Source organism: Lathamus discolor, chromosome 24 (genome assembly GCF_037157495.1).
Source record: "Lathamus discolor isolate bLatDis1 chromosome 24, bLatDis1.hap1, whole genome shotgun sequence".
Taxonomy (NCBI): Eukaryota; Metazoa; Chordata; class Aves; order Psittaciformes; family Psittacidae; genus Lathamus; species Lathamus discolor.
In genome coordinates this window covers 2,049,834-2,077,388 of record NC_088907.1, presented here as the reverse complement: position 1 = coordinate 2,077,388, position 27,555 = coordinate 2,049,834, and the positions used below count along the sequence as shown (strand labels likewise).

The window sequence follows — 27,555 nt, the reverse complement described above, 5'->3', positions numbered from 1 at the left end:
GGCTACCCAGCAACGCATCCCCCACCTCCCGCTACGGCGGCTCCTCGTCTCCATGGCAACCCCCGGGCGGGGCGGACGGAAGTGACGTCAGTTCCCGGGCGGTGGGGCCTCGTTCCGGTGTGCTGGGGCGCGGTGGGGCCGGGAGCGGAGCATGGCGGGGGCTACTACGATCGAGGCTGTGAAGCGCAAGATTCAGGTTCTGCAGCAGCAGGCGGACGACGCCGAAGAACGGGCCGACCGCCTGCAGCGGGAGGTGGAGGCCGAGCGCCGCAACCGCGAGCAGGTACCGGCGGTCGACATCAGCGCTGGGGGTGCCGCGGCTGCGGGCATCGGATCTCCGCTGTTCCGGCGGCTCGCAGCGATCGGGTCCTGCCCACCGCGGTGGCTGCGGGCCTCGGGGGGGGGGGGGTCCCCGCCGTGAGTCCCGGACCCGGTTGGTGCGGTGGAGCCGCCTTTCGGCGTTACCGGGGCTGGAAGCGGCCGGGCCCGGGGGTCCGTGCTGCGGGGAAGGGAGGGGAGGAACCAGCCATCTTGTGCGGCCCGGCGCTGCGAACACAAAGCTGCGGGCGGCCTCGGCGTGTGCGGGGAAAATGGGAGTGACCGGCGGGGTGCGGGATCCGGCCCGGATCCCTCCCTGGAGCGGGGAGCCCCCCGCCCCGGCGCGGGAGGGCTCGGGGGAGCGTGGAGGGGCTGGGCAGGGGTCGGGCTGCGGGCGCTGCGAGGGGAGGGAGGGAAGGAAGGAGAGGAAGGAGCAGCGGGCAGCGCTGATGGAACCAGCGCCAGGCCGGTATCTGGGCCGTGCTGCTGCTGTGGGGCTCCTCGAGCTCTGCTGCCGATGGAGGCTGGTGGCAGAAGCTTCTGGCCACTCCCAGGCCTCTGCCAGGCTCTCGCTTTGCAGCCACATAAGGAATTCTCTGGCAGGGGTGGTGTTGCCAAGGGAACGGGTGTTTCTCCCGGCTTGCAGGAGCCCTGCTCCAGGGGAGGGGATCCGTGCTCCCAGTGCAGCGTGGCCTGTGCGAGCCTCTGGCCTGGCTCCTGGCTCCTGAAGAGTGGCCCTGGGAGAGCTCCATGGCCTGGGGAAGCCAGGGTGAGCTCTGCCCTTGGCTTGCAAGGCTCCTGAAGGAAGCCCAGAGCAATGGGAATGCCTGGAAGCATCACGCCATACTCTGGCATTTCCTGTAAGGAAGGGTGGGTGGTGCTTTCGGGTGGGTTAAGCGCTGCCTGCAGGAAGCCAAGGCTGGATGCTGAGGTTCAGGGCATCACGAAGTGGTCAGACCTCCTGTGCTGTTGTGTCCCCAGCTCCTGTGAGAAGGAGGAGGCTCTCCCACCGTTGCCTCTTTCACAGGCAAAAGGCATTTGTGGCAGGCAGGCTCCTTCCCAGTTGTGTTTTGTGGATGGGAACGCAGGAGCTGCTTTTCACCTTGTGTTCTCACACCCTGGGCTTGAAGCATGCTGTACCGAGGTGCTGAGCCCCTCCTGGCCACTGCACGGGGCTTCTCTCAGCGCTGCTCTAACACTGGCTCCTTTCATGGCTCTGCTCCTCCCTCCCATGGCCTTGCAGGCTGCTTTGTTACACACTGCTGGGATATTCCATATATGCCTGGCATGTGCACGGGTCCCTGTGGAAGATCACAGTGCTGCCCTGACATGCGTGCAGCCCTGTGTGTCTTTGTACCAGTGCTCTAGTCCTTTTGGAGAGCAGGAGTTTGGGTTCCCTGCAGTAGGTCAGGTGGGGTGTTAGTGTCCCCAAGGCATCCAGGCTTCCCCCTTGGTTGGGCTTGACACAGACTGGAAGCAGTCGTGTTCTGGTTGATGCCAGAGCTGCTAGAGCTTTGGGCAGTAGGATGGCCACTGTCTGCTGGATCATTAAAAGCCTTGCTCCCTTTTGTGGTGACACTTTTGTAGTCACACTTATGGCTCTCAGCGAGTGCACCAGCTCCTGGTGGGTACAGTTGAACTGAGGTGGCTGCCTGAGTGTGGCTGTTGCTGGGGAGCAGCCTCCTCAACCTGCCTCAAGGCTGGCTGAGGCTGCTGTTCCTTCTGTGAGCAAACGGCTGGGAGAAGGAAGCCTGGAGGCCCACTGGCTCCCTGAGGCTTGAGCTGCAGGTCCTGCTAGTGCCATGCCCCAGCTTGGCAGCCCTCTGGAGCTGTTCGTCCCTCTTCTGTTGCTGACGAGAGGGCTGCTTTGAAGAAGTGCTCATGCCCAGATCACATGAGGAAGCTGTGCTAAATGGTAGCTGTCACCCAGCTCTGGTGTGGTGGCTGAACACTTGTGATTGATGCCTGGCAGGAGTACGGCAGCTGTAGAGAAGATCCATTAGTGTAAGGCATCTCCTTAGTGTTGATGGCTTCAACTGTCATGTCAGCTTGAAGTGACAGGCAAGGAAACCTGCAGGCTGAGTCGCCACGTAGCCAGAGAGCATGTGTGTGAAGTGCCGGCATGGAGCCTCTAAGGCAGTGGGTACAGCACCCTCGTTTTGTTTCGGGCTTCCCATGTGCTATCACTGACCTGAAGGCAGAGCTCAGCTGCCCTGTGCTATCAGTCACCCTCATCTCTTCCCTTCAGGCTGAGGCAGAAGTGGCATCTCTGAACCGCCGTATCCAGCTGGTAGAGGAGGAGTTAGACCGAGCCCAGGAGCGCCTTGCCACAGCTCTGCAGAAGCTGGAAGAGGCAGAGAAGGCTGCAGATGAAAGTGAAAGGTGAGCAAGGGATCTGCTTTCACTCTCTCAAACATCTCAGCCCTCTTCCTGACTAAGGGCCCAGTGCCATCAACCTCCTGGGTCTCCTGGATGGTAGAAAGGAGATACCACATCAAGGTTGCCTGTGGGAGCTGCTTATGCAGAGCAGGTACAACATTGTGTTGGCCTTGAGTGGGTATCTTAGAACCTGAGGCTAAGGACTGAGTAAATGCTGTGTGCTACAATGCATCCCTGTCTCCAAGTGAGGTGAAATAGGTGGGTTCTGGGACACTGTTGACCTGTAAAAGTGGCTGTTGGTGGGGAGGCATCTCTTTGCACTGGCTCTGCCAGCATCCTCCCTGCTGGCAGATGGCCCCTGCCCTGGCTCTGTGATTCAGAGGGGAGTGGTGCACTTCCAGCTGGCTGCTGTGCTTCACTGGTGCACATGCTTGTAGTGAGCAGCCTGACCCAGCTCATGGCCTGCCATAAAGATGGACTTGGCTCTTCCTGCATTCCAGTCTGGAAAGTGCTTGGCTCAGCCCCTAAGACAGCCTGGCTTGTTCTTCTCAGAAGCACCACATTTCCCTTCAACCAGGAGCCCAGTGAGCTGCTGGAGGAACATGCCAAGGAACAGTTAATTCTGAGCAATCGAGGTTGCTGTATTTGTGTCAGCCCAGTGGTTTCTGCTTTCCTGTGCCCCCCTCTGCACTCGGAGGTGTCATGGCTCATAAGGAAGCAACGTGGTCCAGGGAAGCATTGTTAATGCTCCAAAGCTCATTACACCACTGGCTTGTACATCTTTGTTTTCTACATCTCCCCTCCCTGTGCATTCTTTTGGGCAGAGGCATGAAAGTAATTGAAAACAGAGCTCTGAAGGATGAGGAGAAGATGGAGCTACAGGAGATCCAGCTCAAGGAAGCCAAGCACATTGCAGAGGAGGCAGACAGGAAGTATGAGGAGGTGAGAGCCTTGGATGCTGTAGTGCAGCTGACCTGGGCCAGGAGAGGTGGCTCCTTTTCTTGCTGACAGGGCTTTCCCCAGCAAACCTGGTGGGAGAGCCTGGCAGAGAGCTCCATCTGTGTTCCCCTCAGCCAAAAGGTTCTGGCAGCTCCACTGACTCCTGCAGCTGTTCCCTTTACTGCTCTGCAGAGCCTGCAAATACAGAATCGTCTTCCTTCCTCTTCACTCTAATTCTCTGTTCCAGGTTGCTCGAAAGCTGGTGATTATAGAAGGAGATCTAGAGCGTACTGAAGAGAGAGCTGAGCTTGCAGAGTCGTGAGTAACCTGCTCGCATGTAACTGGCACATCTATCTTTGCATGGGAACTAACACAGCATTCCTAACCTTGTTACACAAGGCCTGAAGCACAGGGTGAGTTTAGATCCTCAGAAGAATGGCTTGGAAGCACTCTTCTGCTCACAAGAGGATTAGATCCACTGAGGATGTGGAGTTCGTAATTATGTGATTTGCCTTTTAGTGGAGATGTTTTGCCCCTTCACATGGAGGCACTCCCTAGTTAGCCAGGCCAGAGAATCCATCTCCACTCAGTAGTCACCAGCACTGCTTTGTGTGCATGGTCACAAGATCCTTACACATTGCTAACAGAGCACATGAGTCCACAGCACTTCTCCTGCAGCAGTGGAGGCCTTGTGGGCCAGGACTGAAATGGCATGGAGAATGCCCAAGGGCAGAACTGAGGCTGAGCTTGGTCTTTGGCCTCTTATCCTTTGCAGTAACCACTGCAGACTTGTGCAGTGCTGAGCAGTGAGCTGGGCTGCCTCTGCTTGAAGCACACGTACAGACTGTGGTGTCTGGGCACCTTTCACATGTCCAGATGCTTTAGCTGATCCTTGAGGAGCTGGAGAGGTCCTTTCTGTACTCTGGGCCTTGTCTAACAAAGTTAGTGTGTTTGCAGCAGTAGCACTGTGCTTCCTGCCCAGACATGCACGTCATGACTGTGACTTCTTTGTGTTCTTCCCCTTCCCCTCTGTGGTGTTGTGTTCTTGGTGCTCCTTTTGACCCCTGTCCCCACCTGGCTTGTGCCATCGGGTGACCATCACTAACAGTCGTTGCCGGGAGCTGCGGGAGCAGATCCAAGTGATGGACCAGCACTTGAGGTGTCTGTCTCTTGCTGAAGACAAGGTACTAACCTTTCCCTTCTGGAACCATTAAAACACAACTCTCCTGATTTTCTTGCCCATGTTTCTTCCCTCAGCTTAACTGCATCTTTCTCCTGGAATGTTCTGTCCTCTCTGCCCATCAACGTTCCTGTCCCAGTGGTGGTGGAGGTCCATGTGTCCATCGGAACAGGTTCCCTCCTTACAGCAAACTAAATGTGCAGTTTCTACTTGGAAGATTCCAGGTCTGGCCAAAGTCTGCGTTCACACCTCAGCTGCTCAGCTCAGTGCCCTGTGCATGTGCTGGCAGAAGACTTCCAATACAAACTTAGAGGTGGGAAGGGAACTTGCTTTCTGCACAGGTGCCTCAAAGCAGGCTCCCATCCAGCCTGATCAGAGCCCATCTCCTTAAGAACTTCCTGCTCTTCCCTGCACATGGATTCACTTCTTTTTCTTCTGTCTTTCCTTCCCACTTCTTCTTTGCCTTTTTCTCCCCCTTTTCTTTACACAACCCCACAGTAAATGTTCCGAGCTGGAGGAAGAGCTGAAGAATGTCACCAACAATCTCAAGTCTCTTGAGGCTCAGGCTGAGAAGGTAGGGCTGCGTGTCCAAGGGCCAGAAACATTTCTCTTTTGCTCGGAGGGTGTGTGACAGCAGAGCACCCACTGGGATGGAAATGGCACAACTGCAGCCTTAAGCAAGCAAGGAGACCTATGCCTGCTCTCCAGAGAGCTAACGGATTTCAGTGTAGGGCTAATGTTGACTGTAGGAGCTGTGGGGAGCCTGGCTGCCCTGCCCTGCCTTGCCCTGCCCTGCCCTGCCCTGGGGCAGACTCAGATCAGCTGCTGGGATGAGAATTTGTACCCAGGTTTGTTCTGTGCATGGTGTGGGAATCCCTGACCTACTTCTGTTGGACTAGGGTGGGGATGAGCAGCTCCCAGTTGGAAGTTTCTGCAGGCATGTGCACTGCAATGGAGGAGTTGTCTCCCTCTGTAGCTGTGGGAGTGGGAGGCTGTGGGGCTGCTGAGGGCTGCTGGTTGCTGACTCCTGTCCTTTTCCACAGTACTCCCAAAAAGAGGATAAATACGAAGAAGAGATCAAGATCCTGACTGATAAACTCAAAGAGGTGAGGGACCGTGTCAGGGTGGCGCAGCTGGTCGACTGGGGAGAGATGTGGAAGGCAGGAGACTTCATGTCCTCAGGCTCATGCCCCTGTAACCCTTTGCTGTACCCCAAAGCTGTTGTACTAATGGGCTTGCTTCTTCCTGCAGGCAGAGACCCGTGCTGAATTTGCTGAGCGGTCTGTAGCGAAGCTGGAGAAGACCATTGATGATTTGGAAGGTACATCTTGGGGATGGGAAGCCAGAGAGTATGTGATGAGGAGGGAGACGCTGAGGAAAGCTCCCTTCCAAAGAGTTGGAGAGTGGAGACACCGCTCTGCTCCTTTCTCCTTGGCGGCAGAGTTTGATTGCGCTCCAAGGTGAGGCACGGTGCCTCTGGGCTCGAGTCTTGCCCTTTATATCTGCTCTAAAACCAGTGCCCTGGCTGTGCTGTGGCAGGTCTCCAGCTCTCCGTGTAAACACCTTACTGTATCTGACTGATAGTGACAGACAGCACGGCTGGTGTGTCTTGGTTGTGATGTCCTCAGGAACGTAACTGGGTTCCTCTGTGCCAGCTTCACCCAGTTTAAGGAGGGGAACCCCTGAACTTCCCAGGAATCTCTTATAATAACATACCTGTGTGCAGGATCTCATGCATGTGGCTGTTGTGCTGCAAGTCAACCACAGTAGTCAGTGACTTGAAACAGCACCCCTGAAGTCTCAGACTCCGCAGTGTCAGTCCTGGTTCAAGATGAAATCACCACAAGCCCCATCCCTGCAGTGTGGTCAGCCTGTGCCAAGGATGGGTTCCTTTAGGCTTTTTGTGCCAGGTCTTGGGGATTGAAAGCCATATCCTACCATCTGGAGTCACTCAGAAGGGGTTTGTAGCTAGAAATAGCAATGGTGTCAGCTGAGCTGTTCCAGAACCACAGCCAAGAGCAAGCCCAGCCAGGGCAAGCTTTTACTTGGAACTGCAAAACCTCCTCTAAATCCCTGCATGCTTCCCCTGGAAACATGTTGGCTGAGAGCTGGCTCTGGCCTTCAGCTTTGCTGATGGAGTGACCTAGTTTATGATAACTGACAGAGTTCTTTGGGCCTTGGGAAGCTGTTAACAGCATTCCCAGCTGGACTGGAGCCTGAGCAGGCAGAGCTGGGACAAGGCTGCACCAGCTCTTGTGCTCAAGGAGTGCATGGATATGAGTCTCAGGACCACCTCCTCCTCTGAAGGCCTGTCTGCTCCATGCATCCATCTTACCTGATGGAGAACACCCATGTGGCCTGTCTGTTTGGCTCCAGGACACAGCCAGGCAGGCTGAGAGTGGGAATTCTCTCTGATGCCCAGACCTATGGGGTGATTGATTGCTCCCAAGCCTGTTTTTGTATTGAGACTGAAGGGAAGAACAAAGCCCCTGAATTGATCTGTGCCTTCCTTAGGTGGAGCAAGCTTCTCCCTAAGTGGATGGAGTTGCCTTTCCCTGCTGCTCCTCCTATCAGTGGGGTTTGCTGACTTAGCTTAACTGTTCTCACAGACTGCTGTGGTTTGAGGTCTTGGCTCTGCTCCCCCTGGAGCTGGCTGTAATCTTGGAAGGCACTTGCTGGTCACGTTGTCCTCAGGGTATTCAGACCCACCTGTTCATTGTCAGGAACTAACCTGGAGCTGGGATGGCTCCACATCTAACTTCAGGTTCTCCAGTTCATGAATCCCATACTGCTTTTCCTGCCCCAGGCTGCCGGAAGAACTTCTCTGCCTTCCCTCATTGTCTCCCTTTTGTTCTCCCCCTCAACATCTTCTAGATGAGCTCTATGCCCAGAAACTGAAGTACAAAGCAATTAGTGAGGAGCTGGACCACGCCTTGAATGACATGACTTCCATGTAAATATGAGCTGGCTGGTGTTTGCCTCTTGCTTCAGCAGGCTTGGTGTGCTGTGGTCTTCAGAGGTGGACAATCGATGGCACTGTTGTGTCTTCGTTACTTCTACAGATCCCTCCCTCCAGCACTGGGAGGCTTTCCTGCAACATGCTCTTCTCTAGGTCCTTGTGAGCTGCATGTATAACGCTAAGTGCTCTACTGGCCTCAAAGGGTTCTGACTTGAACTCTATGACTTGCAATTCCCAGTGCCATTGAAACAGGCTTCCTGAGGTAATGTGGCTTAGCTGCCTGCTGGAGCCACTGGGCCATGGTCTCGGAATTCCTCCTGGAAGAGGCTGTGCATAGTGCTTGAGTGTATTCCTTAGGAATTGCCATTAACAGGCTTGAGATGGGCTGGATCATGAGCTGATCTGTGGAAGTAGCTGAACTTGTCTGGTTTTGCCACTTTGCTACTTGGCTTTGTGTTGAGATGTGCAGCAGGTTCTGCTCTAACTACTGCTCTGCACCGTCCTGGACACTAACCAGGGACAGGCAGGTACCTGACCTGCAGAGGAAGAGCCTTAACGCTAGTGTCTGAAAGCTCCTTAAGTAAAGTTTGCTGTTCACAAACACTTCAGTCTCTCTTAAAATGAGTGTCTTCTTCTGTCTCACACAGATAAGTCTTGTGATTCCACACTTTGGATTTGGCTCTCTGCTTGGTGGCTTGTTCTGCATCTGCACCCTGCGTTCACACTCTCAGCGCCTCTCTCTGAATTCCAGTGCCTTTTCCCAGTTACTGTGCACAGGGCATCCCTGGGAATGAATAATGTAAAGACATTGAAGCTTGACAGCACTTGCACTCGCTCCTAAACAAAGCTCCCTCTGTTTGACCTGATGTGCCAGACACGGCTGTGCTCTGAGGGGCTGCCCTTTCCATGGCTGGGTGTAGCTGGGAGTATGTTGTTCTCATCTGCATATCTTATGTAGAGCCATAAAGCTCCTTTTGTATTTCTCTTGCCCCTTGCTTGAGCATGATGTCACCTTTTCTAAGGAAAACAGTTCTTGTATAAATGGAATAGAAGGGCTGATGCTTTGGAGGAATGGGTTTCTAGTGACCACTTGCTGCTTTAGAGTAACTGTTTCAGTGTTGCCTTGAAACCAGTGTAACCCTCATCACCCTTGGCTGAATTACACACACTTCCTTCACGTGCTGGAGTTTTCCCTTGGGGTGTTTTCCTGGCTCACAGATTGAAAGTGCAGCTCTGCAAAGGGTTCAGCCCTGCCAGCAAATAGAAGGCTGGGGCTTGTAGCAGGAGCTCCTTGAGCTTTGCTGAAGACACTGCTCATAGCTGCCTGCTTCATAGTGTTCACTGGCATTCCCAAGTGCCGGCTCGCAGCGGGAAGTCACCATCCTCATAGTCACCAAGTCACTCACGGGGTGTGTGAGCTAATAAATGAGTGAGCTGTGGCTGGTTTCCAGTTGGACAGGACTGTTTGGGTGTGAGATGCTGCCTGGGGGGACAGGGATCCTTGCTTCAGGAATGGAGGCAGGGAATCTGTGCTTTGCCAAGTGCTCCCTGTGCAGGGTGCTGCAATCCTGCTGGGAGTGTGGCACGGAGCTTCCCACTGAGCGCTGATGTGCATCACCACTGCTGCTCTGCTCCATAAACACTGCTCAGCCTCTTGTGACTGTTTGTGCTGCCTCGTGGGTGGCTGTCACATATTTTCTCCTTTCTGGCTTGGTTCATCTGCCCCAGAGCCCGAAGAGCCCTTCGTGAGCAGAGTCCTGATGAACTGGGACATCTCCCGTGGTTTCCTCAGGTTTGTGCCACTCTCTTCTCCACACAAATGGCACTAGCAGTGAGGGTCGCCCAGACACGCTGAGCTGCCCCAGTCTGTTCTTTCTCTGTCTTCTGGGTCAGGGCTGTCTGCTCTCTGCTGGGTCTTGGGGGGCAGGGCTGGTGGGGGGTGTGTGTGGAATTTCACAGGGTAACAGCTTGGAAAGCTCTGGCTCTCCTTGAGTATGGGCAAGAGCTCTGTGCCCTGTGAGCACAAAGCAAGTGACCAAACTTGCAGCTGGATTAAAGGGTCTAGATTCTGTGTCACAAGTGTCTGGGTGTGTGGAGGCTTCCAGTTGTCAGCTCTTGTTGCTGGAGTTGTCAGCTTTTCCCAGGAGGGAGGTGGCACCATTTCACCATTGTGCAATGGTCTCTTTCCTCATGGGGAGGTCCTGGGAGTGGTGAGTTTATGACTTGCCTTGTGTGGAGCTGGTGGCTCTGCTGTTGCACAGTAGTGTTGCAAGTGATGTTGAAGGCTGGGCTGTGGCAGGCCCATTCCCTGCTTGGTACTCCATGCTGGGTGGTACATTGATGAGTGGGTGATGCAACCTTTGCCCTGGGAGGTGTGGAGAGGCTTCTGCTCTGACCGACTTGTGCAGGCTGGTTACCCTGAGCTGGGCTGTGCTTGTGATCGCAGTTGACTCCCATCCTCTGCCACTCTGGGGATGCAGGACCAGCCCTGATCACCTGGGGCTGGAGGCTGGTGTCAGGGTGCCCAGGTCAGAGTCAGCATGGAGGTGAGAGAGTGAGCCCCTAGCAGCAGCAGCTGATGTGCAAGGTAGGCTTTTGTATAGGCCAGCATGGGATGTACCCATCCCACATACAGCGACTTCTATTTCGACTGTGGTGAGACATAAGTTGTTGGCTTCTCTGGCCTTTGCTTGGTCTCTTGGTGGCTTTAGAGAAGGGACAAGCAGCATTACTACCTTCTGTGTGTGGTGCAGCTAGAGCAAGTGCTGATGAGAGCTGGGTGAATGTGGGGCTTCCTCACTGTGTGTGGCTGGGGGAGACTGGAAATGGGGACATGCTTTGGCTGCTCCATGTGAACAGCTTGACTTTACCTGGCCAGGTCTTGTTCAAGAGCAAGCTATTCCTTCATTGAAAGCAATGAGGAATGGTGTGAGCCCCTGCAGAGGGGTTGTATCCCACTCATGTAGTTGTTCTGGGACAGACCTAACACAGGAGCCTGTGCTCCAGAACTTCGTCTGTCCTATCCCTGAAGCAGATCCTGCCTTCGGGCCTTGTCTAGATGTGGCAAGTTGTTAAGTGAGGCCCAAGGGTATGTCCTTGGAGGAGTGTCCTCCGGGTTCAGGTATGAGGTGCTGCCATTCTTTTGTTCTGACGTTCCTGTTAAAACCCCACCAGTCCCATGCTGTGTGGCGTGGCTGTCTTTGGGAGGTGCTTCTGGTTCAGCTGTGGTAGGACTGCTTTCTGCAGTGCTCCACACTCAAAGCACAGCCTGAGGTTCTCTCCTGAACTGGGTCCAGCCCAGCCTGCATGTCTTGGCGTTCTCCTCTTTCTTTGCCTCCACAAGCCCATTTCTGCTCACACTTGGTTTCCTCTGTGATCTTCGTGAGCTGGAACCCACGTTAGTAAGATAAACCCTTGTCCTCCCAGCTTCATCTGTGTCATAGCCTAGGTGTTACAAACACAGCTTATTGGATGTGTTCAGCTTGATCCTCCACTAACCTGCCCTTTCTCTCTCTTTTTCTCTCTTGTTTCCCCTCATCCCGTCGCTGCTGCAGAGCGCCTGTACAGCCAGCTTGAGAGAAACCGCCTGCTCTCACACGAGCTCAAGTTAACGCTGCATGATCTGTGTGACTGAGGAGGGGGCCACTAATCCTATTAAATGTGCTCCTTGCTGCCACCACTGCTGTGCACGACAGTGGCATCTGCCCATTCATGACTGGCAGACTTGCACATCTTATGCACTTGCTGCTATTTAATAGAGCCCGTGAATTAATCCTCTCATTTATTTCAGATTTGCTTTGGTTTTAGAAAGGTAACCTCTGTTCTTAGTGAAGGAACCTTTGGGCTTGGCTGTTCATTGAGCACTCTTGGTCCCTTGTCCAGGGTGTCCTGCCTGGCTCCTCCATGGAATCAAAATGGCTGCACCCCACCCCTGGAGGGGACCAGGGTGAAGTTAGGCTTCTGCCTGCTAAAAGCTGTCTATCAGGTGCTATGACTTCATTTACTGTTAGCTGAATGACTGTAGGACTTCCTGCTGCATGGAACGATGGCTTCTAACAATAAATGACTGACTCCTGCTCTGTAAAACACTTTGAGTCCTAACCTAGAAGGTTATGGGGAAATGGTTGTTCCCAGTGTTCGGAAAGCTCCAGGCCATCCTGAAATACACAGCACGAAGCTGTATCTTGGGTGCCCGCAGGGAACCTCTCAAGGCTGCCATTGTTGGTGCTCTGGGAAGGCTGCCTCTTGCTCTGCACACTGACCTTGGGGAGGTTGGGGAGCGGCCTTGAGGATCTGCCTGTACCTAAAGGACATCTTTCCACAGCCTGTCTGTGCCGTGTCTCAGCGAGTGGATGTCCTCAGTGATCAGGGTGGGCTCACCTTTGGAGTAAAGCCTACCTAGAGCGCTACTTACTGATCTGAGCTCTCCTCCTGGCTTAAGGAACATGTGAGAATTGCCTGTAACGTCAGTCAGAGTTGCAGCACCCTTTGCTCCTTCTTGCTGCCTGCCTGCCCTCCACTGAAAAGTCTCTCCCAGCTGTCCTAGAGGCATGGTTCTCTGCTCCCTGCTGCTAGGTAGTCACGATCTTGGTGACCAGCTCGGCATCTCTGTGCTGGGGAAGGGGGGCACAAGCAGCTGTACCTGCGGGGGGGGGGGAGGTTCTGTGTGTGTTTTGGCTCTTGGGTGCCTTGCTGGGCTGTCTGGAGGTGTTGAATCCCTGGGTGAAGTCAACTCCAGTTGGAGGCACCTGCATGCAAAGCACAGCCCAGAGCGCTAAGAGCATATGGTGTTCGTGCTGATAGGAGCACCTGCTGTGCAAGGGGGCTACCCATCAGCCAGGTAACTCCAGAGCTTCTCCTACACCCAGGCAGCCCCCCTGGGCTGAGGCCCTGCTGTGGCAGTGCTGGGAAAGGGTTGTCCCATGCTTGCCATGGCTGAGGCATCTCTTGGGGCTGAGGCTCACCAGTAACTCTTGACTCTTGCTTCCTGCCAGATAAGCTGAAATCCACCAAAGAAGAGCATCTCTGCACGCAAAGAATGCTGGACCAGACCCTGCTAGACCTGAACGAGATGTAATGGATCCCCACCACTGCCTCTGCCACGCCATGCCCGCGCTGGCCCAGCCGCTGCTGGCCTCTAACCCTTGGGACCAGAGTTTGCTTCCTGTTGCTAACTTGACCAAACGCAGCTCTTCTCCCTTGCCTCGGGGTTAAAGGCCATCATCAGGTTGGGCAGAGATTCAAACAACGTTATTAAGGGAAACGAGCAATGCAATAATGTTTGGGAGCATGTTTTGAGATGTACACATTTTGTAAGTACCTTTTCTTTCTGTAGTAACCAGTGTGAACATTCCAAGTAACCAGTGAGGCTGCTGAGCTGCACGCAAAGCTCTTGGCTTTACAATTGGGTATTAGCCTTCTGTTAACCAGCTCTGGGTCACCCTGCCTTGGCTGGGGAGGAAGTGGGGGATGGCTCATGGTTCTGACTGTGGCCACCCGATGGGAGCAGCTGGGATAGGGATGTGAGCCCGTTGGGAAATCTTCCTTTCCAGGAGCCTGTTTGCCAAAAGAGCAGTTCAGTTTCTCAGCTTTAAGGTAACTCTGTTGTGGAGAAGCAACCTGGGTGGAAGGAGACTTCTAAAACCAGGCAGTTCCCTGGCCAATTGAACCTTCACAGGGATTGTTTCTCTTCTCTTCCCCCTCACTGTTGGCCACTTCTTTTCCCCTTGGAGAAGCCACGGCCCCTCTAACCCATTGCTACACAGGAGCTGAATTTGCCTCCACCAAGTGCTGACACACTAAGTTTCAGTACTCAGTGCTGGCTTACACTCAACAGCTTAAGTACAGCAGCCTTGTTCACTTGAGGAAGCTGTTTTTGCCTACCCCAAGGGAAGGGATCGAGGCCTTCTCCCCTGGCCAGGAGTGCTCTTAGTGTCTTAATAAGGTACAAGCCATCTTGCTGTGCATTGCTGACGTGTCGCTGTGAGGTGTGAGTGTGGAGACGTGTCAGGCTCACAGTGTGTAGCTTCTTGTGTGAGCATGCTGCCTGGTTGTAGCCGGTTTAGGGGCCAAGCTGGAGCAAAGAACCTTCTCAAGTGTTTTGATACTAAATGGAACAATTGTCTTACCGTCTTTTGAAATAAACCCCCTCCCTCCACACTGCTGCAGAGCTTCCCTCTGTGCAGGGACCAGGGTGGCTTGAAAGTGATGCCAAGCTCATATGCTCCTCCATTGCCTTTAGGGTGAGACTTCCCCTTTAGGGTCAAGTTTATGTTGCTCCTGTTGTCTCTGGTGAGCAAGGGAGTGGTGAGGTGAGAAAGGCTAAGGGAAAGGGGGAAACGGGCTAACAGAAGGGGATGGAAGGGCTTGGAACTGGATGAGCTTTAAGGTCCCCTTTCCAGCCCCTTTCCCCCCTCTCTCCTCTGGACCCCACTTGCTGCACACAAGGGGGGTCTCACGTACTTTATTGCCTCATGCCCTCAGCCCATGTACCCCGCGCCCTCGTCGCTGCTGTCGGCATCGAGGCTGGGCTCCGGGGGGGTGCAGGCCAGGCAGACACGTCCCGCCTCGTGCCAGCACTGCAGGCAGTACTGGGCCGCGCAGGCCGGCGCGGGGCAGGTGGGTTCCAGGGGCCCCACACGCACCCCGCACACTGTGCAGCTCCGGCGCATCCAGCGGCTCAGGCAGGGCCAGTGTCGGCAGCACCAGCGCACCAGCGCTGTGCCCTAGGGATGGAACCGTGTGGGGCTGAGCTGCAGGCTCCATGGCGGAGCGGAACCCTGGGGTCGGGGGGGGGAACAGTGAAGCCCCACTCACCAGTCCTGGGGGCTGCTGTGCCCGCTGGACAATGCGCTTCCGCTGCCGCTGGATGAAGTCCAGGCGCTGCTGCAGCAGCTTGTTGTAGAGGTAGAGCACGCGTCTCTTCTCCCGCTGCCAACATCATGAGCCCACCCCAAGGTTATGGTCAAGGTTATGGGCTCACCCCAAAATATGCCCTGCCACTGAGGGCCTGCCATTCACCTTGGGGAAGTAGAAGGCGGCGATGACACGGCGCAGGCGGTATGTGTAGACCTGGGCCAGGCAGAGCAGTGCCAGCATGGCCAGGGGCAGGCAGCTGCTCAGGTACTGGTGCTGGCTCATGCTGCGTGGCTGTGGCAGGCACACTGGGGACATGCGGTGGTGCTGAGCCCCCTGCTCAGGCTATGGAGCTGTGATGGGCATGGGGGGTCCATCCCCTGGGGGGGGCTCACCCAAGTTGGACGTCTCCAGCAGGGTGTCGGAGGAGGTGTTGAGGGCACCGATGGTGCTCCGCAGGAGCCGCGCCATCAGGGACCTGCCCATAACGTGGATGGACAAGTGGTGGCTGCCTGTGGGAGCAGGGAGCACGTGAAGCTGTGGAGGGACACACACACACGCACCCCCCTCCCCTTGCATTGCTGTGGGCACGGTGGGCTTGTGGGCTTACTGTGGAAGGAGTACTGTGTGAAGGAGTGCTGCCGGATGGTGCTGAGCATGCTGACCAGCACGTGGTCCATGGTGCAGGCCAGCAGGAGGAAGAGCAGGGGTGGGATGCACTCCAGCAGCTCCAGCACCTGTGGGGAGCAGCGTCTGCTGTAGCCTGTCCTGCAGCACCCCGCAGCTGACCCACCTTGCGTCGTGTCACCCCCCCCCGACCCCTCACCATGTTCTGCAGCTCCAGCGGTTGCACCATGGGCCAGCACGGGAAGATGAAGGCCGAGGCCTCCGCACGGAGCAGCGGCAGCAGCGTCCGCTTGCACTGGCAAAGGGGCCGGGCCAGCTCAGCACAGCCCCTGCAGCCCCTGGCCCTGGCTCAGGGCCACCTGCACCCCCCTCACCTCCTTCCTGCGGCGCGCATCGATCTGACGGAAGTAGGTGGTGATGTAGAGGTTGTCATAGGAGATGTCCTGACAATACTGCTTGGTGTAGGAGAAAGCTCTGGCAAGAGAAGGGGGGGTCCAGGGACTGGCTGTCTAGGACCTCCCCCTTTAGGACCCCTCCCCCTTGTCTTCATGCCTTTCCCCCCACCTCAGACCTGCTGCCAAAAGAAGACCCTGCCTCTCTGTGCCTGAACCCCACACGCCCTCCCATGCCAGGGCTCACGTGATGAAGACGAGGATGAAGGAGAAGGAGAGCACCAGGCGGAAGATGGAGAAAGTCTGGCCCAGGCGGGCACTGTACTCCTGGAAGTGTGAGGTCACTTCCTCCATCAGCTGCTCTGCGGACACGTTGGTGGTGACTGACAGCATCTCGCGGTGCTCCTCCTGCAGCACAGGGGCTGTGGGTCTGGCCAGGTCCCATCCCAGCCTGGCCCCATGCTGAGGGGACATGGCACCCACCTGGAAGACCACGCTGGCACTGAACTCCTGGCTGAGGTTGCTGACTGAGTTGTTCATCATGTCGTATGTTTGCCCGAAGTTGCCCTCCACAGGGATCTTGTCCCTGCACCAGCTATTCATAACTGTGGGACACAGTGAGGACGATGCTGGCATTGCCTCAACTCAGGGTGACCAGGGCAGGGGTCCCCTATGCTACCCACCCTTCACAATGTGGCAGAGGAACTTGAACTTCATGGGCAGGCAGAGGAGGTGGTTGATGAGGGGCACGAATATCCGCTCCATGCAAGCATCGTACTTGGTATCAAACCAGTCCCGGCAGTGCTGCATGCCCAGCTCGATCACATCTGATGGGCAGGAGCCTGAGCTGATGCAGCCGCAGCCCCACCATCCCAGACACCACGTGTGGTGCCTGGTGAGGCTGGTGCCAGGGGTGCAGCTCCCTTCCCTCCTCACTATTGCAGCGCAGTTTGGTCTTGGTCTCATAGAGCTGCTGGGTGCTGGGTGCCAGCTGGGGCTTGGCACGCTGGGACTGCCACAGGTCGTACCCAGCCTCGCTGGCCACCTCCTCATTGAGCCCCACAAAGGCATGTGAAATGTTCTGCACCTCAGAGTTCAGCATCTGCCCGCTCCGCTGCCGTATGGGGGACACACAGAGGTTTGACCCCACTCCGTGCAGCCCCCCCTCTGGCCCACCCCAACACCCTGCCTCACCGCCATGTCCTCCATCACCTTGCGCAGGGGCGCTGTGGACACGTGCCACAGCATGCGGCTGTGGTTGACCTGCAGCTCCGCCACGCAGCCCAGCGAGCGTGTCACCTCCTCCAGGTTGTGCCAGATGTTGGCCACGGGCCCTGGCACCAGCAAATGGGGGCTCAGAACCCTTGGGACCCTATGGGGGTGACAGGGATGCAGGGGGCAACCTACCGTTGTAGATGGCAGCGAGGACAAGGGAGAGGACGTAGACCCGTCCCTCCTTGCCGAAGAATTTGGGGACCACTAGCAGGCTGGCACAGCGGAAGTGGGGGGATGTGCCCCAGCCCAAGGCAGTCACTCCTGTGGGAGCATGGAGCTGTCCCCATGGTCCCATCTAGATCCCTCCCCCAGGGCTCCCACTGGTGCCCATCACCCCAAAAAGTTCCTCCTGGCCCTGTCCTCACCTGCCAGCCCATAGGAGAGCTGCACCTTACGCATCTCTGTGATGTTCATGGGGATGACAAAGAGCTGGCAGAGCCCTGGAACAGCAGCGGACGCTCCCTGAGCCCCTGGTACCCCCAGCTCCCCACCACACCTGGCACCGGGAGTGCTCACCAAGGCCAAGGAGGGTCCCGATGCTGGCGCCCAGGAAGAACTTGCTGCAGCGGTGCTGCTCCGGCCGGCTCCAGAGGAACTGGCTGCACGGGGCCGGCAGCAGCGAGACCACCGCTCGCTGCAGGGCTGGGTGGGGAGGGAGGCGTCAGCCCGGCCCCCTCCCGGTGCCCACGGGCAGCCCTGGCCGGGAGTGGAGTGGAAGGGATCTCACTCGTGTTGGGTGGCTTCTGCCTCCTGCGTGCCTCTGCGCCCGCCCAGCGCTCTCTCCCAGGGGCCTCCCCTGGCTCCATGGCCCCCGTCCTGATGGCAGCAGGATGGCTGCCCTGGTACTGACAACAGAGAGGTGCTGCCCTGGTACTGACAACAGAGAGATGCTGCCCTGGTACCAGCAGCAGAGGGATGCTCCCCTGGTGCTGACAACAGGGATGCTACCCTGGTACCAACAACAGAGGGATGCTACCCTGGTACTGACAACAGAGGGATGCTGCCCTGGCAACAACAGCAGGATGCTCCTCTAGAACGGACAAGGGCGGGATGCTCTTCTAGAACCGACAGCAGTGGAATGCTCGCCTGGCACTGACAACATTGAGGTGCTCCCCTGGAACCAGCTCACTGAGCTGCTTGTTCAGTCTGCTGTATCCCTGAGCCTTAAGCCTGGGAGAGCACCAAGAGCCCGGGGGAGCGTCCCAAGACTGGGACTAGGTCCAGCAGCACCTAGGCTCTGTCAGGGGTTTAGGAAGCAAAGGGGTCTAGTGTGAAACTGCTGGGGTTTAAGTAAAGTCATCCATAAATCACACAGTCACTCTCTCACTCCCCCCCCTTCTTGCCCTCCCCCTACTCCCAAAGGGACGGAGAGGAGAATCGAAAAGAATGCAACTCCCACAGGTTGAGATAGGAACAGCTTGGTAACCAAGGCATAGCACAAATCACTACTGCTACCACCAATACTAGTAATGATAAAGGAAATGACAAGAGGAAAGAATACAACACCTCAACACCAGCCGACCAATAACTCGCCCTACCCCACCCAACCAAGCACTGACTGATACCTCGTCCAACCCTGCAGTCCCAGCCCTTCCGGGGTCACTCTCCGTTACACCCTGGGCATGATGTGCTGCGGTATGGATACCTCTTTGGTCAGTGTGGGTCAGGTGTCCTGTCTCTGCTTCCTCCCGGCCTCCCCTCCTCCCTGGCAGAGCAGGAGGCTCACAAAGTCCTTGGCCGGACCAAACATTTGTGTTACCAGATCTGTTCCCAGGCCTAAAGTCAAAGCACAGCGCTGCACCAGCTACTAACAAGGAGAAAAATGACTGCTACTGCTGAACCCAGGGCAGAACCTCGTGCCTAAGTGGGTCTCCCTTATTCCTTTGCATTTGCAGTCTCTAGACACATAATTTCAATTAAATTCTGGGTAAACCACCTAAACCCAGTCCTGTGTAAACGCTCCCAACTCAGCCGGTTTAAGGCTCTGCTCTACCCCGCCTCCCTCCGGCCGTTGCCGTTTTAAGGCTCGGGACCTCTCGCCCAGCCGGGTGTTCCCTCTTTAATGCTTGTTCCCCGCCCCCTGGGGGCGGTGTCATGTGACTCCAGCAGAGCCTTAAAGGGGCCGCAATGGGCGCGGGCCGGCTCCTCGCGGGTCTGCTCTTGACTGTCGGCGCCGCCGCGCGCTGGGTCGCGACCCCCGACACGGTACCGGGGGGTGGGAGTGGGGCTGCGACAGGACCCGCCCACACCCCCCCGTGCCCCGCCCACATCCTGGGGTCCTGCAACGCCGCTTTGTCCGTCGTAATTGCTCCCCCAGGACCCCCCCGTGGCCCCCAGCACCCCTCTTTACCCAATTAATGCCCTCCGGCCCCTCTAAAACTTCTTTCCCCTCCCTTCATCCCCCCAATACCCCAGCACACCCCGACGGCCCCCCCCGAACCCCAACACCCCCTGTTGCCCTTTTAACCCCTCGCGCTCTGCATTAGGGTCCTCTCTGACCCCATTTGCCCCCCCAGGTGCGGCCGCGGGTGGTGCGGGAGCAGCTGCTGTGGGTGAGCGGGGAGGGGCACGGGGGGGTCCACACGTTCCGGGTGCCGCTGGTGGCCGCCACCCGCGGGGGAGCGCTGGTGGCCTGCGCCGAGGGCCGGAAGCGCTCGGCCGCCGACGTGGGGGCCAAGTTCATCGCCTGCCGCCACTCCCCCGATGGAGGTGGGGCTGGGGACACGGAGAGGACTAGGGGGGGTGAGGGGGGTGTGCAAGTGGGTCGGGGGGGCCCTTCTTGGGAGGGAGGGAGGGGGATTTTAGGGGTCTGTGGGGGAATGGTGGTGGGGAAAGAGAAGTTTTGGACTGGTTGGGAGGGCGTTAATGTGGGGGGAAGGAGGAGTATTGGCGGCTATAGAGGGACATTGGGGTATTGGCAGGGTCAAAGGGGTCAGAGGGTGGGTTATGGGGGAGACAGGGGGGTTATGGGGTCTCGGGTGGGTTCATGGCGATTCGGTGGGAGGTCTAAGAGGTTCCTGGGAGGGGGCCTGAAGGAGATTTGGCTGGTCTGAGACATCCGTGGGGAGTTCTGGGGGTTCCTAAGGGGGCCCTGGGGGGTGTTGGAGAGGTCATGGGTGAGGGGGACTGAGAGCTCCCTGGGGGGGTTCTCGGGGTGCTTCGGGTCCCCTGGAGAATTTTGAGACCTTGGGGGATCATGGGGCTCGGGGGGCCCATCTTTCCCCCCAGGAGCAACATGGGGCCCAACGCGGGTGGCTGCAGATGATGGCTCGGCAGCGGATGGGCTGAACCTGGGGGCCCTGGCGGTGGTGGGGGATGAGGTGCTGCTGCTGTTTGCCCGCTGTGCCCACCCCCCCCAAGCCTGTGGCCCCCCCAGCACCCACCTCTTGCGCAGTCGTGATGGCGGCCGCTCGTGGGGACCTCCCCAGAACCTCTCAGGGGTGGTTGGTAGCGAGGTGTTTGCCCCAGGGCCTGGCTATGGCATCCAGGTACAAGGGGATGTGGGGGGGACCAGGGGGGGATTTGGGGAGACCAAGGCTTGGGGAAGGGGTTTGGGTGGAACCCTGGGGTGGGGGATGTGGGGGTTTGTGAGGATCCAAGCATCTGGCTGAGGTTGGGGCTTGGAGGTTTGGGGCCTGGGGGCACACAGGGATTGGGTTGGGGGGGACCTTTGGGATGTGTGGGGTGATAACCCCAAAATCCAGGGGTCTGGGTGCCCAGAGAGGGGGGTCAGAAGGGACCCAGGCATCAAGGAACACGGGGGAGCTGGGGTTCAGTGGGGATGTGGGAGACAGCACAGGGATGCACATAGAGGGTGTCTGTGCCCCGCCTCCGCAGAAGCAGCATGCGCCAGGCAATGGGCGCCTGGTGTTCTGTGGCCATGGGACACTGGAGCGGGATGGGGTCTCACTGCTGTTGAGTGACGATGGGGGGCTGCGGTGGCGGCGAGGGGGGTCGCTGCCCGCCATCCCCTTTGGGGCCCCCCGCCATCCCCGGGACTTCACTCCTGACGAGTGCCAGGTAAGAGGGACAGGGCGAAAATCAGGGTGTGGGGGGAAGTGGGGATCCTCATTTTGGGGGGGCAGAGGCAGGACCCCACACTTTAAGGGGTAAACGGGGTCCATCCCCTGTCTTTTGGGGGTTTTGGACAGCGACCCCTCGCTCATGGCCCCACAGCCCTATGAGCTGCCCGATGGCTCCATCGCTGTCAACATCCGGAACCAGAACTCATACCGGTGCCGCTGCCGGATGGTGGCACGGAGCTGGGATGGCGGCGAGACCCTCCCCCCCGCCGCCGTCACCTTCGATCCTGCCCTGGTGGACCCCGCAGTGGCTGCCGGGGTCCTGGTCACCGGGGATCTCGTGTTCTTCAGTAACCCCGCACACGAGAGCCAGCGTGAGTGGGAGAGGTGGGAAGCTTTGGGTGGGCAGGCGGGGCTTGACTGCTGTGGGGCACAGCCTATGGGCAGAGGGTGTAGGCTGAGGGCAGTGACAGGGTAATAGCACCCTCCCCTCACCCCGGCCAAGCCTATGGCCCGCCGTTAACCACCCCACCCCGATGTCCACAGAGCTCCCCGTGGGCTCCCTCTTGCCACCCATATCCTATTAGCCTCTCTCTTATTCCCCATTAATGCTCACCCTAGACTCCCAAAGTCCCCCCAGAGCCCCTCAACACCCCCCTTTGTCCTCTATTAATGCTCCTCTTACACACCCAAGACCTCACCCTTCTCTTTAACCCACCCTTAACTCCCCGATGGGGGACCCCATAGCCCTACAACACCCCTCTTACCCCCCATTAATGCCCTGCTTGACCCCTCTGAAGCTTCCGTCACCCATTACCTTGCCTTGACCCCTCTTAATGCCCCCAGCACACCCCAGGGCCTCCCAGATACCCACCACTGCCCCTTGGCCCTCCTCTTGCTTCCCATTAAACCTCCACTTCCCATCTCCGACCCCCAAAGCCCCCTCCTGGGCCCCCCAACTCCCTGCTTTACCCCCTGTTGCCTGCAGGGCATGGGGCTGCTGCTGGGTGTGTCTGTTGTTGACGTGGCTTTGTGTGGGTGGGGCTTAACAGATGCTTTCTCCTCCCCCTCCAAACAGGGGTGAACTTGACCCTGCGCTGGAGCTTCACCAATGGCACCACGTGGTGGGGGCATGGCCTGCAGGTGTGGGCGGGGCCCAGTGGGTACTCTTCGATGGCGGCCCCACCCCCTGGTGCTCAGGGACCCGCCCCTTTCTTCTACCTCGTCTATGAGAAGGGGCAGACCCTCTCCACAGAGACCATCTCATTGGCCACCATCAGCATCGCAGGGGATCCATGACCATGCCCCTCCATCTGACCATGCCCCCTGCTCCTCAATAAAGCGATTGTCTCAACCAGGGTCTGTGTCACGGCTTGGGGGGTGTGGCCTCCATTGCCATAGCGACCTTTCAGAGTACTCTTCATAATGCTCAAGGACCACCGGCATGTCTCAGCACTGGTGGATGGAACCCTTCCTGCTAGCCCCAGCTTTGGCTTGGCTAACTGGGTCCTTCCACTGCAGGGCAGGTCTCTGACAGCTTCCGATCCAGTGCTGGTCCCAGCTCTGTGCATTGTACACTGATAGGAGCGGCCAAACCAGCCACAGACTCGCGGCTTTTGTCCAAAATGCCATAATAAGTCACTAATTATTACTGCTTCTAAAAGGAATCATCCTCCAACATGCAGTATCTCTGCTGGTACTGGAAAAGAGAAGGCTGGGTGGAGACTTCACAGCAGCCTTCCAGTATCTGAAGGGGGCCTGCATGGATGCTGGGGAGAGACTTTTCAGTAAGGACTGTAGTGATAGGACAAGTGGTAACAGATTCAAACTTTAACGGGAGAGTTGAGGTTAGATATAAGGAAGACGTTCTTTACTGTGAGGATGGTGAGGCACTGGAATGGGTTGCCCAAGGAATCTGTGAATGCTCCGATGAGTATGTGCCATAGAGGTTGCAATTGTATGGACTTTTAGGTGGAAAAGCAAGGAGCAACAGCAGCGCTGGTGGCACTGTTGCAGAGCTCACTCTGCAGAAGAGGCCCAGCAGCAGCATTCTGTCCTGGCTCTTCGGGTGTTTGAGCAGGGGCTGAACATTTGCACTTCGGTTGTTAGGGACCTCATTGAGCTCTTGGGCTGTTCTGCTATCAGTTCTTTGCTGTTCCTTCACTTTTTAGGTGTCTTTGAGCTCTCTCAGCTCTTTGGCTAGAGGGTTTTTTTTTTTTTTCAGCAGCTGAGGTTTCTCCAGAGAGTGGTTTTGGATTACTTTAATTTCAGCAGCACATGTAACATTCAGTATCTCTATATGAGACATTTTCATTTCAGGTTAGCAGTTTAAACTGTGCAGCTTAAACGTGAGTATGAGTCTGAGCCAGTCTGTGTGAGAAGGAGCCTGCACTGCCTGCCAGTCTTGAATATGAGTCTAAGCCAATGAAAGCCAGAAAATTAAAGCCAGGGAGCAGGCAATGAACCAGAACCAGATGAAACAAGACCCAGCTGTGGATCGTCAGGGTGCTCTTATCCCAGCTGGGGGTTTGCCTCACCCCTGACCCAGGTCACTGAGGGAAGGGCTGTGGGTGACACCCTCCCTCCCTAACACAGTCAAGCTGTAGCTGCCCTACCCATGTAAGCTCATGCTACAGAGTAACCCCCTGCCTTTCCCTCAGCCCCATGCTACATTTCAAACCCCTTCCTGCCATCCGGACCTTGTCCCCCACCCTCCAGCCCCAAGCAGCAGTCCCTCTACTTAGCTTCCATAGTGCCATGGGTTTCAAGCTGGCCTTGATGCTCAGAACACCCACATCAGAGTCCTGTGATCTTGCCACAGCTGCCAAGTTTCTCTTTATCACCTGCAGCAAACAAACGAGCAAACAGGATCACACTGTGCTGGCCACCATCATCACCACCACCCCACCCACCAGTGCTGGCCTGCTCTGTAACAGCTCTCTTCCTCCTTCAAAGCTCATCAACATTGTGCTTGCCTGTTCCAAACCCGCAGTGGAGTCCGACACTGAGCCTCTCCTCACCTCCAGGTCCTAGGAGTACAATAGAGACAAATGATCACCCTGCTTGCAAAAAGTGACCGACCCCACTATCCTTCTCCTTACCTGTCTGACTCACTTCAAGCACTCATCCGACTCCAAAGGTAGAGGGCAGCCCTGCAACACCGAGCACAAATACTGAACCCCTTTGCCATGCTCTCCTCAACAATTAAGCACCCCCAACACACACAACCCCCGATCTTCTCACAGCCCTCCTGAGTTTGCAGCTTCACCTCCCTCGAGTTATCTGCAGCACCTAGAAAAGGGAACATGCACACACTGACAGAGATACAGAAGCTGCACCCTTCCCTCAGGAAGTCCCATCTCTCTCTCCTGTCACTTTACTACTCATCCACTAGCCCTCAGAGCTTTTCCATCCCTTTATTCTAACGTGTACACCCCCTGGAATACACCACCAACAAAAAGTAATTGCAGCTTTATGAAAATGACAAGACCCTAAAATAAATTGCTGCTTGGGTGGTCTAAGCTTTGCTCACCTTGGCTAAATCACCTGAATGTCTTTGTTTAGTTAGAATGTGAGAGCGAGTCTGAACCAGGAAGCCTGTGTTAGTCTCGATGTGAGACTCGTGTGGTTGGGCGAGCCAGTCAATGCCAAATTGAGCCTAAATCTGAACTAGAGTGTCTGTGCTGTTTAAGTATATGAGCCTGAGCCAGTCTGTGTGGAAGAAAACCTCTTTGAGACTAAGCCCTAGAATGTGAGACAGAAAACCCCCACCCAGTCTGAAACCAAGTATAGCTTTGAGCCCAGCTTCATAAAAGTGAAGCTATGGAATCTGAGAATTTTGAATAGAAATCTAAGCCCCCAAAAGAAACCCACGAAGTTAAAATCAGAGAGCAGCCAAGAAACCAAACCCAAAACAACAAAAACCAGGTGCACCTTGTCAGGCTGTTTTTATCCCAGCAGCTGGTTTGCCCCACACCTGAGCCAGGGCACTGGGGGGGGTTGTGGGTAGGGCCTGGGGTATATAAGGCACAGCTTCAGAGTAAGGGTCTTCTTTAGGGTTTGTTGCTTTTCAAGGTAAGGTCTTTGGGGTGTTTTGTGGTTTTAATGATGTGTGTATTGCTTTTGTTTTTTGAGTGCTTTGAAATGATTTTTTCTGAGCTAATTTTTTTAAGCTATCTTTGGTTTTGCATCTTCTTGTATAAATGAATTTCTTTGTGCTGTGGTTTTACTTGAGGTGCTGTTGGTAGTGGTGGTGTTCAGGTAAGTGTTTTTTTTAATTGCTCTCAGCCACAGAACTTAAAGAAAAATTTGTTTACAGTTTATGTTCTTATTACTTGTCTTTTATTTCTCATAAAATAGTTATAACAGTGGTTACTGAACAAACATTCCATTTATATGTTTAAGAGTTACTTCAAGAGTGCCTTTGGGTTTGTGCTCTTTCAAAAACTAAGTTGGACACTTGGGTCTAAAGAATACCAAAACATGATATTAATGTTCTTTTGGGATGTAGTGACTGTTAAATAACTGATGCCTTTTGGCAGGGAAAGATAAAAGAATGCTTTTCAGCTTGTATATGTCTCATTTTAAAACTCTAAATTGCAGAGTGCTTGTTCATTACAGTCTGTATATAATAAATATTTCAGGGAATTTCCTTGTCTTAGTCTGCAGAATGTTGGGTGGCAGTTCTTTTATTTTTTCCTTTTACTCCTGTTACTGCAAATGATAAAAATAAATTGGGTGGGTGCAGTAAACACCCATGTGTCCAGTGTGGGAGATCTGAGCAACAACTTTAGTTTGAGACTTATGACACTATAAAAACTAAGCCGAAAGATTAGTTTTCCACAGAAGAGACGGGGGAAACAGCATCAGGATAGCAGAAAGAGATTTGAAATACACCATGGGGATGAGAAAAATTAAGCGGGACTTTTTTTAGCACCATCTTATAGTGGGCAGGGTAGTACAGCTTGACTGTTTTAATGAGTGCATTAGCTTGTGAGCTGTTTTGGTGCTTCCAACTCACTGCTAGAACTGAAAGTGTTAAGCTTGTTCTTGGAACTTAGTCCTTTATGTACTGAGTGCTTGTGTTGGCTGGTTAAAAGCTGGTCAGGCATTTGTGTTCATTACTTACAAACATAAAGCAGAGAACAGCTTTCTTTTCAGTCACATCAGCAGGAGCCTTCTAAGGGTTTCATCCAGCTTCCAGTTCCAGCTATGAAAAGGTAAAGGGTTTCATCTTGAGTGTGATGCCCTCATGTTTAGAAAAACATGGCAAAAAGATTCAGTATTTGTGTTTGGTATTGCAGGTCTCGTCTTTTATGTTGGGAGTCGGATGAGTGCTTGAGGTGAGTCAGGGAGGTAAGCGGAAGGATTGTGGAGTGGGTCACTTTGGCAAGAACCATGGTCACTGGCTTCTGTTGCACTCCTAGGGCACGCAGGGGAGGAGAGGACCAGCATCAGAGTCTGGAATGGCTTTGGCACAGGTGAGCACGGTGTTGAGGAGCTTGGGAGGAGGCAGACGGTTGGTAAGGAAGAGGCCGGGCTGGATGGCTGGGATGCTGGAGATGATGGCCAGCACAACGTGTTGCCCTTTTTTTGTTTCTGTCAGATGACGAAGAGCAACTTGGCAAGGGCAGCAACATGACTGGCATCTGCTGTGGGAGTTCTGAGCAGAGAGGCGGCCTCGACACGAATGGCACTACGCAAGGTAAGTAGAGGGCCTCCTGTAGGAGGCGAGGGTGTGGGGGACAATGTCAGAATGGCAGGAAGGGGTTTGAGATGTAGCATTCCAAAGTAGTATTTGAGCCAGAATGTCTGAGGACACAGTAGAGGGTGCCTGGAGGCAAATCGTTAGCTCTAGAGAAAGCCAAAATGTGCTGGACTGGGCTAAACTGTTCTTGGGTGGGCTTAATTGCACTGGACTGAGCTAAAGTGGGCTGGACTGGTCTGAATTGGGCCAAAGTAGTGCCAAGCCATGCTGTGTAGCAAACGAGCTGTTTTGCCTGTAGCAGAGGAGGGTGGGCTGGGCTCTGCTGGGCTGGACAAGGCTAAACTGTGTTGAAGTGGGCTAAAGTGGGCTGGGCTGGTCTGAAGTGGGCCAAAGTGGTCTAAACTCTCCTGAAGTGGGCCAAACTGGCTGTGCTGGGTTGAAGTGGTCTGAAGGGGCTGGGGTGAGCTGGAATGGGCTGGACAGGGCTAATGTGGCCTGGGCTGAAGTGGGGTCAAGTGTCTGAAGTGAGATAAGCTGGGCTGGACTGGTGTGCACTGTGTAAACTGGGCTGTGCTGGGCTAAAGTGGTCTGGAGAGGTCTGAAGTGGGCCAAAATGTGCTGGACTGGGCTAAACTGTTCTTGGGTGGGCTTAATTGCACTGGACTGAGCTAAAGTGGGCTGGACTGGTCTGAATTGGACCAAAGTAGTACCAAGCCATGCTGTGTAGCAAACGAGCTGTTTCGCCTGTAGCAGACGAGGGTGAGCTGGGCTCTGCTGGGCTGGACAAGGCTAAACTGTGTAGAAGTGGGCTAAAGTGGGCTGGACTGGTCTGAAGTGGGCCAAAGTGGTCTAAACTCTCCTGAAGTGGGCCAAGCTGGCTGCGCTGGGCTGAAGTGGGCTGA

General features: G+C 55.5%; 3 protein-coding genes and 2 long non-coding RNA genes across 24 annotated transcripts; 3 read left to right on the top strand and 2 right to left on the bottom strand.

Moving 5' to 3' along the window:
- Positions 1-94: 94 nt before the first annotated feature.
- Positions 95-13,932, top strand: LOC136004104 (tropomyosin alpha-3 chain). Of its 11 annotated transcripts, none has more exons than XM_065660261.1 (11): positions 95-283; positions 2,567-2,700; positions 3,522-3,639; positions 3,884-3,954; positions 4,745-4,820; positions 5,860-5,922; positions 6,068-6,137; positions 7,691-7,769; positions 9,504-9,567; positions 12,100-12,222; positions 12,770-12,859. In XM_065660261.1, the coding sequence occupies exons 1-10, from the start codon at positions 152-154 to the stop codon at positions 12,175-12,177; spliced, it is 885 nt and encodes a 294-aa protein (XP_065516333.1). In that variant the 5' UTR covers positions 95-151; the 3' UTR covers positions 12,178-12,222; positions 12,770-12,859. The 11 variants fall into 11 exon arrangements, 10 of the variants coding, with proteins under 10 accessions (XP_065516333.1, XP_065516342.1, XP_065516332.1 ...); XM_065660260.1 differs by lacking the exon at positions 4,745-4,820 and adding an exon at positions 5,315-5,390 and having other exon boundaries at positions 99-283; XM_065660262.1 differs by lacking the exons at positions 4,745-4,820; positions 12,100-12,222; positions 12,770-12,859 and adding exons at positions 5,315-5,390; positions 11,330-11,861 and having other exon boundaries at positions 99-283.
- On the bottom strand, positions 13,020-19,274 carry DCST1 (DC-STAMP domain containing 1). Of its 7 annotated transcripts, XM_065660252.1 has the most exons (17): positions 17,652-19,272; positions 17,441-17,566; positions 17,290-17,364; positions 17,057-17,185; positions 16,844-16,983; positions 16,586-16,763; positions 16,333-16,476; positions 16,133-16,254; positions 15,897-16,057; positions 15,632-15,731; positions 15,457-15,552; positions 15,241-15,367; positions 15,026-15,142; positions 14,796-14,938; positions 14,592-14,705; positions 14,238-14,500; positions 13,020-14,063 (listed from the first exon to the last, which is right to left on the bottom strand). In XM_065660252.1, the coding sequence occupies exons 1-16, from the start codon at positions 17,728-17,730 to the stop codon at positions 14,255-14,257; spliced, it is 2,097 nt and encodes a 698-aa protein (XP_065516324.1). In that variant the 5' UTR covers positions 17,731-19,272; the 3' UTR covers positions 13,020-14,063; positions 14,238-14,254. The 7 variants fall into 7 exon arrangements, with proteins under 7 accessions (XP_065516324.1, XP_065516322.1, XP_065516323.1 ...); XM_065660250.1 differs by lacking the exon at positions 13,020-14,063 and having other exon boundaries at positions 14,223-14,705; positions 17,652-17,797; positions 18,490-19,274; XM_065660251.1 differs by lacking the exon at positions 13,020-14,063 and having other exon boundaries at positions 14,223-14,500.
- On the top strand, positions 19,029-22,300 carry NEU1 (neuraminidase 1). 3 transcript variants are annotated; one of them, XM_065660257.1, is made up of 6 exons: positions 19,029-19,129; positions 19,441-19,633; positions 20,153-20,412; positions 20,762-20,944; positions 21,101-21,333; positions 22,025-22,300. In XM_065660257.1, exons 1-6 carry the CDS (start codon positions 19,052-19,054, stop codon positions 22,176-22,178), a joined length of 1,101 nt encoding a protein of 366 aa, XP_065516329.1. In that variant the 5' UTR covers positions 19,029-19,051; the 3' UTR covers positions 22,179-22,300. The 3 variants fall into 3 exon arrangements, with proteins under 3 accessions (XP_065516329.1, XP_065516330.1, XP_065516328.1); XM_065660256.1 differs by having other exon boundaries at positions 19,032-19,129; positions 21,101-21,320; XM_065660258.1 differs by lacking the exon at positions 20,762-20,944 and having other exon boundaries at positions 21,101-21,320.
- Positions 22,301-23,920: 1,620 nt separating this feature from the next.
- Positions 23,921-24,723, bottom strand: LOC136004078 (uncharacterized). Its single transcript, XR_010608226.1, has 3 exons — positions 24,479-24,723; positions 24,048-24,237; positions 23,921-23,975 (listed from the first exon to the last, which is right to left on the bottom strand). It is a non-coding gene; the product is annotated as an uncharacterized LOC136004078 (long non-coding RNA).
- A 1,307-nt stretch (positions 24,724-26,030) lies between these two features.
- LOC136004143 (uncharacterized) lies at positions 26,031-26,649 on the top strand. Of its 2 annotated transcripts, XR_010608247.1 has the most exons (4): positions 26,031-26,165; positions 26,250-26,288; positions 26,373-26,426; positions 26,552-26,649. It is a non-coding gene; the product is annotated as an uncharacterized LOC136004143 (long non-coding RNA). The 2 variants fall into 2 exon arrangements; XR_010608246.1 differs by lacking the exon at positions 26,031-26,165 and having other exon boundaries at positions 26,239-26,288.
- Positions 26,650-27,555: the final 906 nt, after the last annotated feature.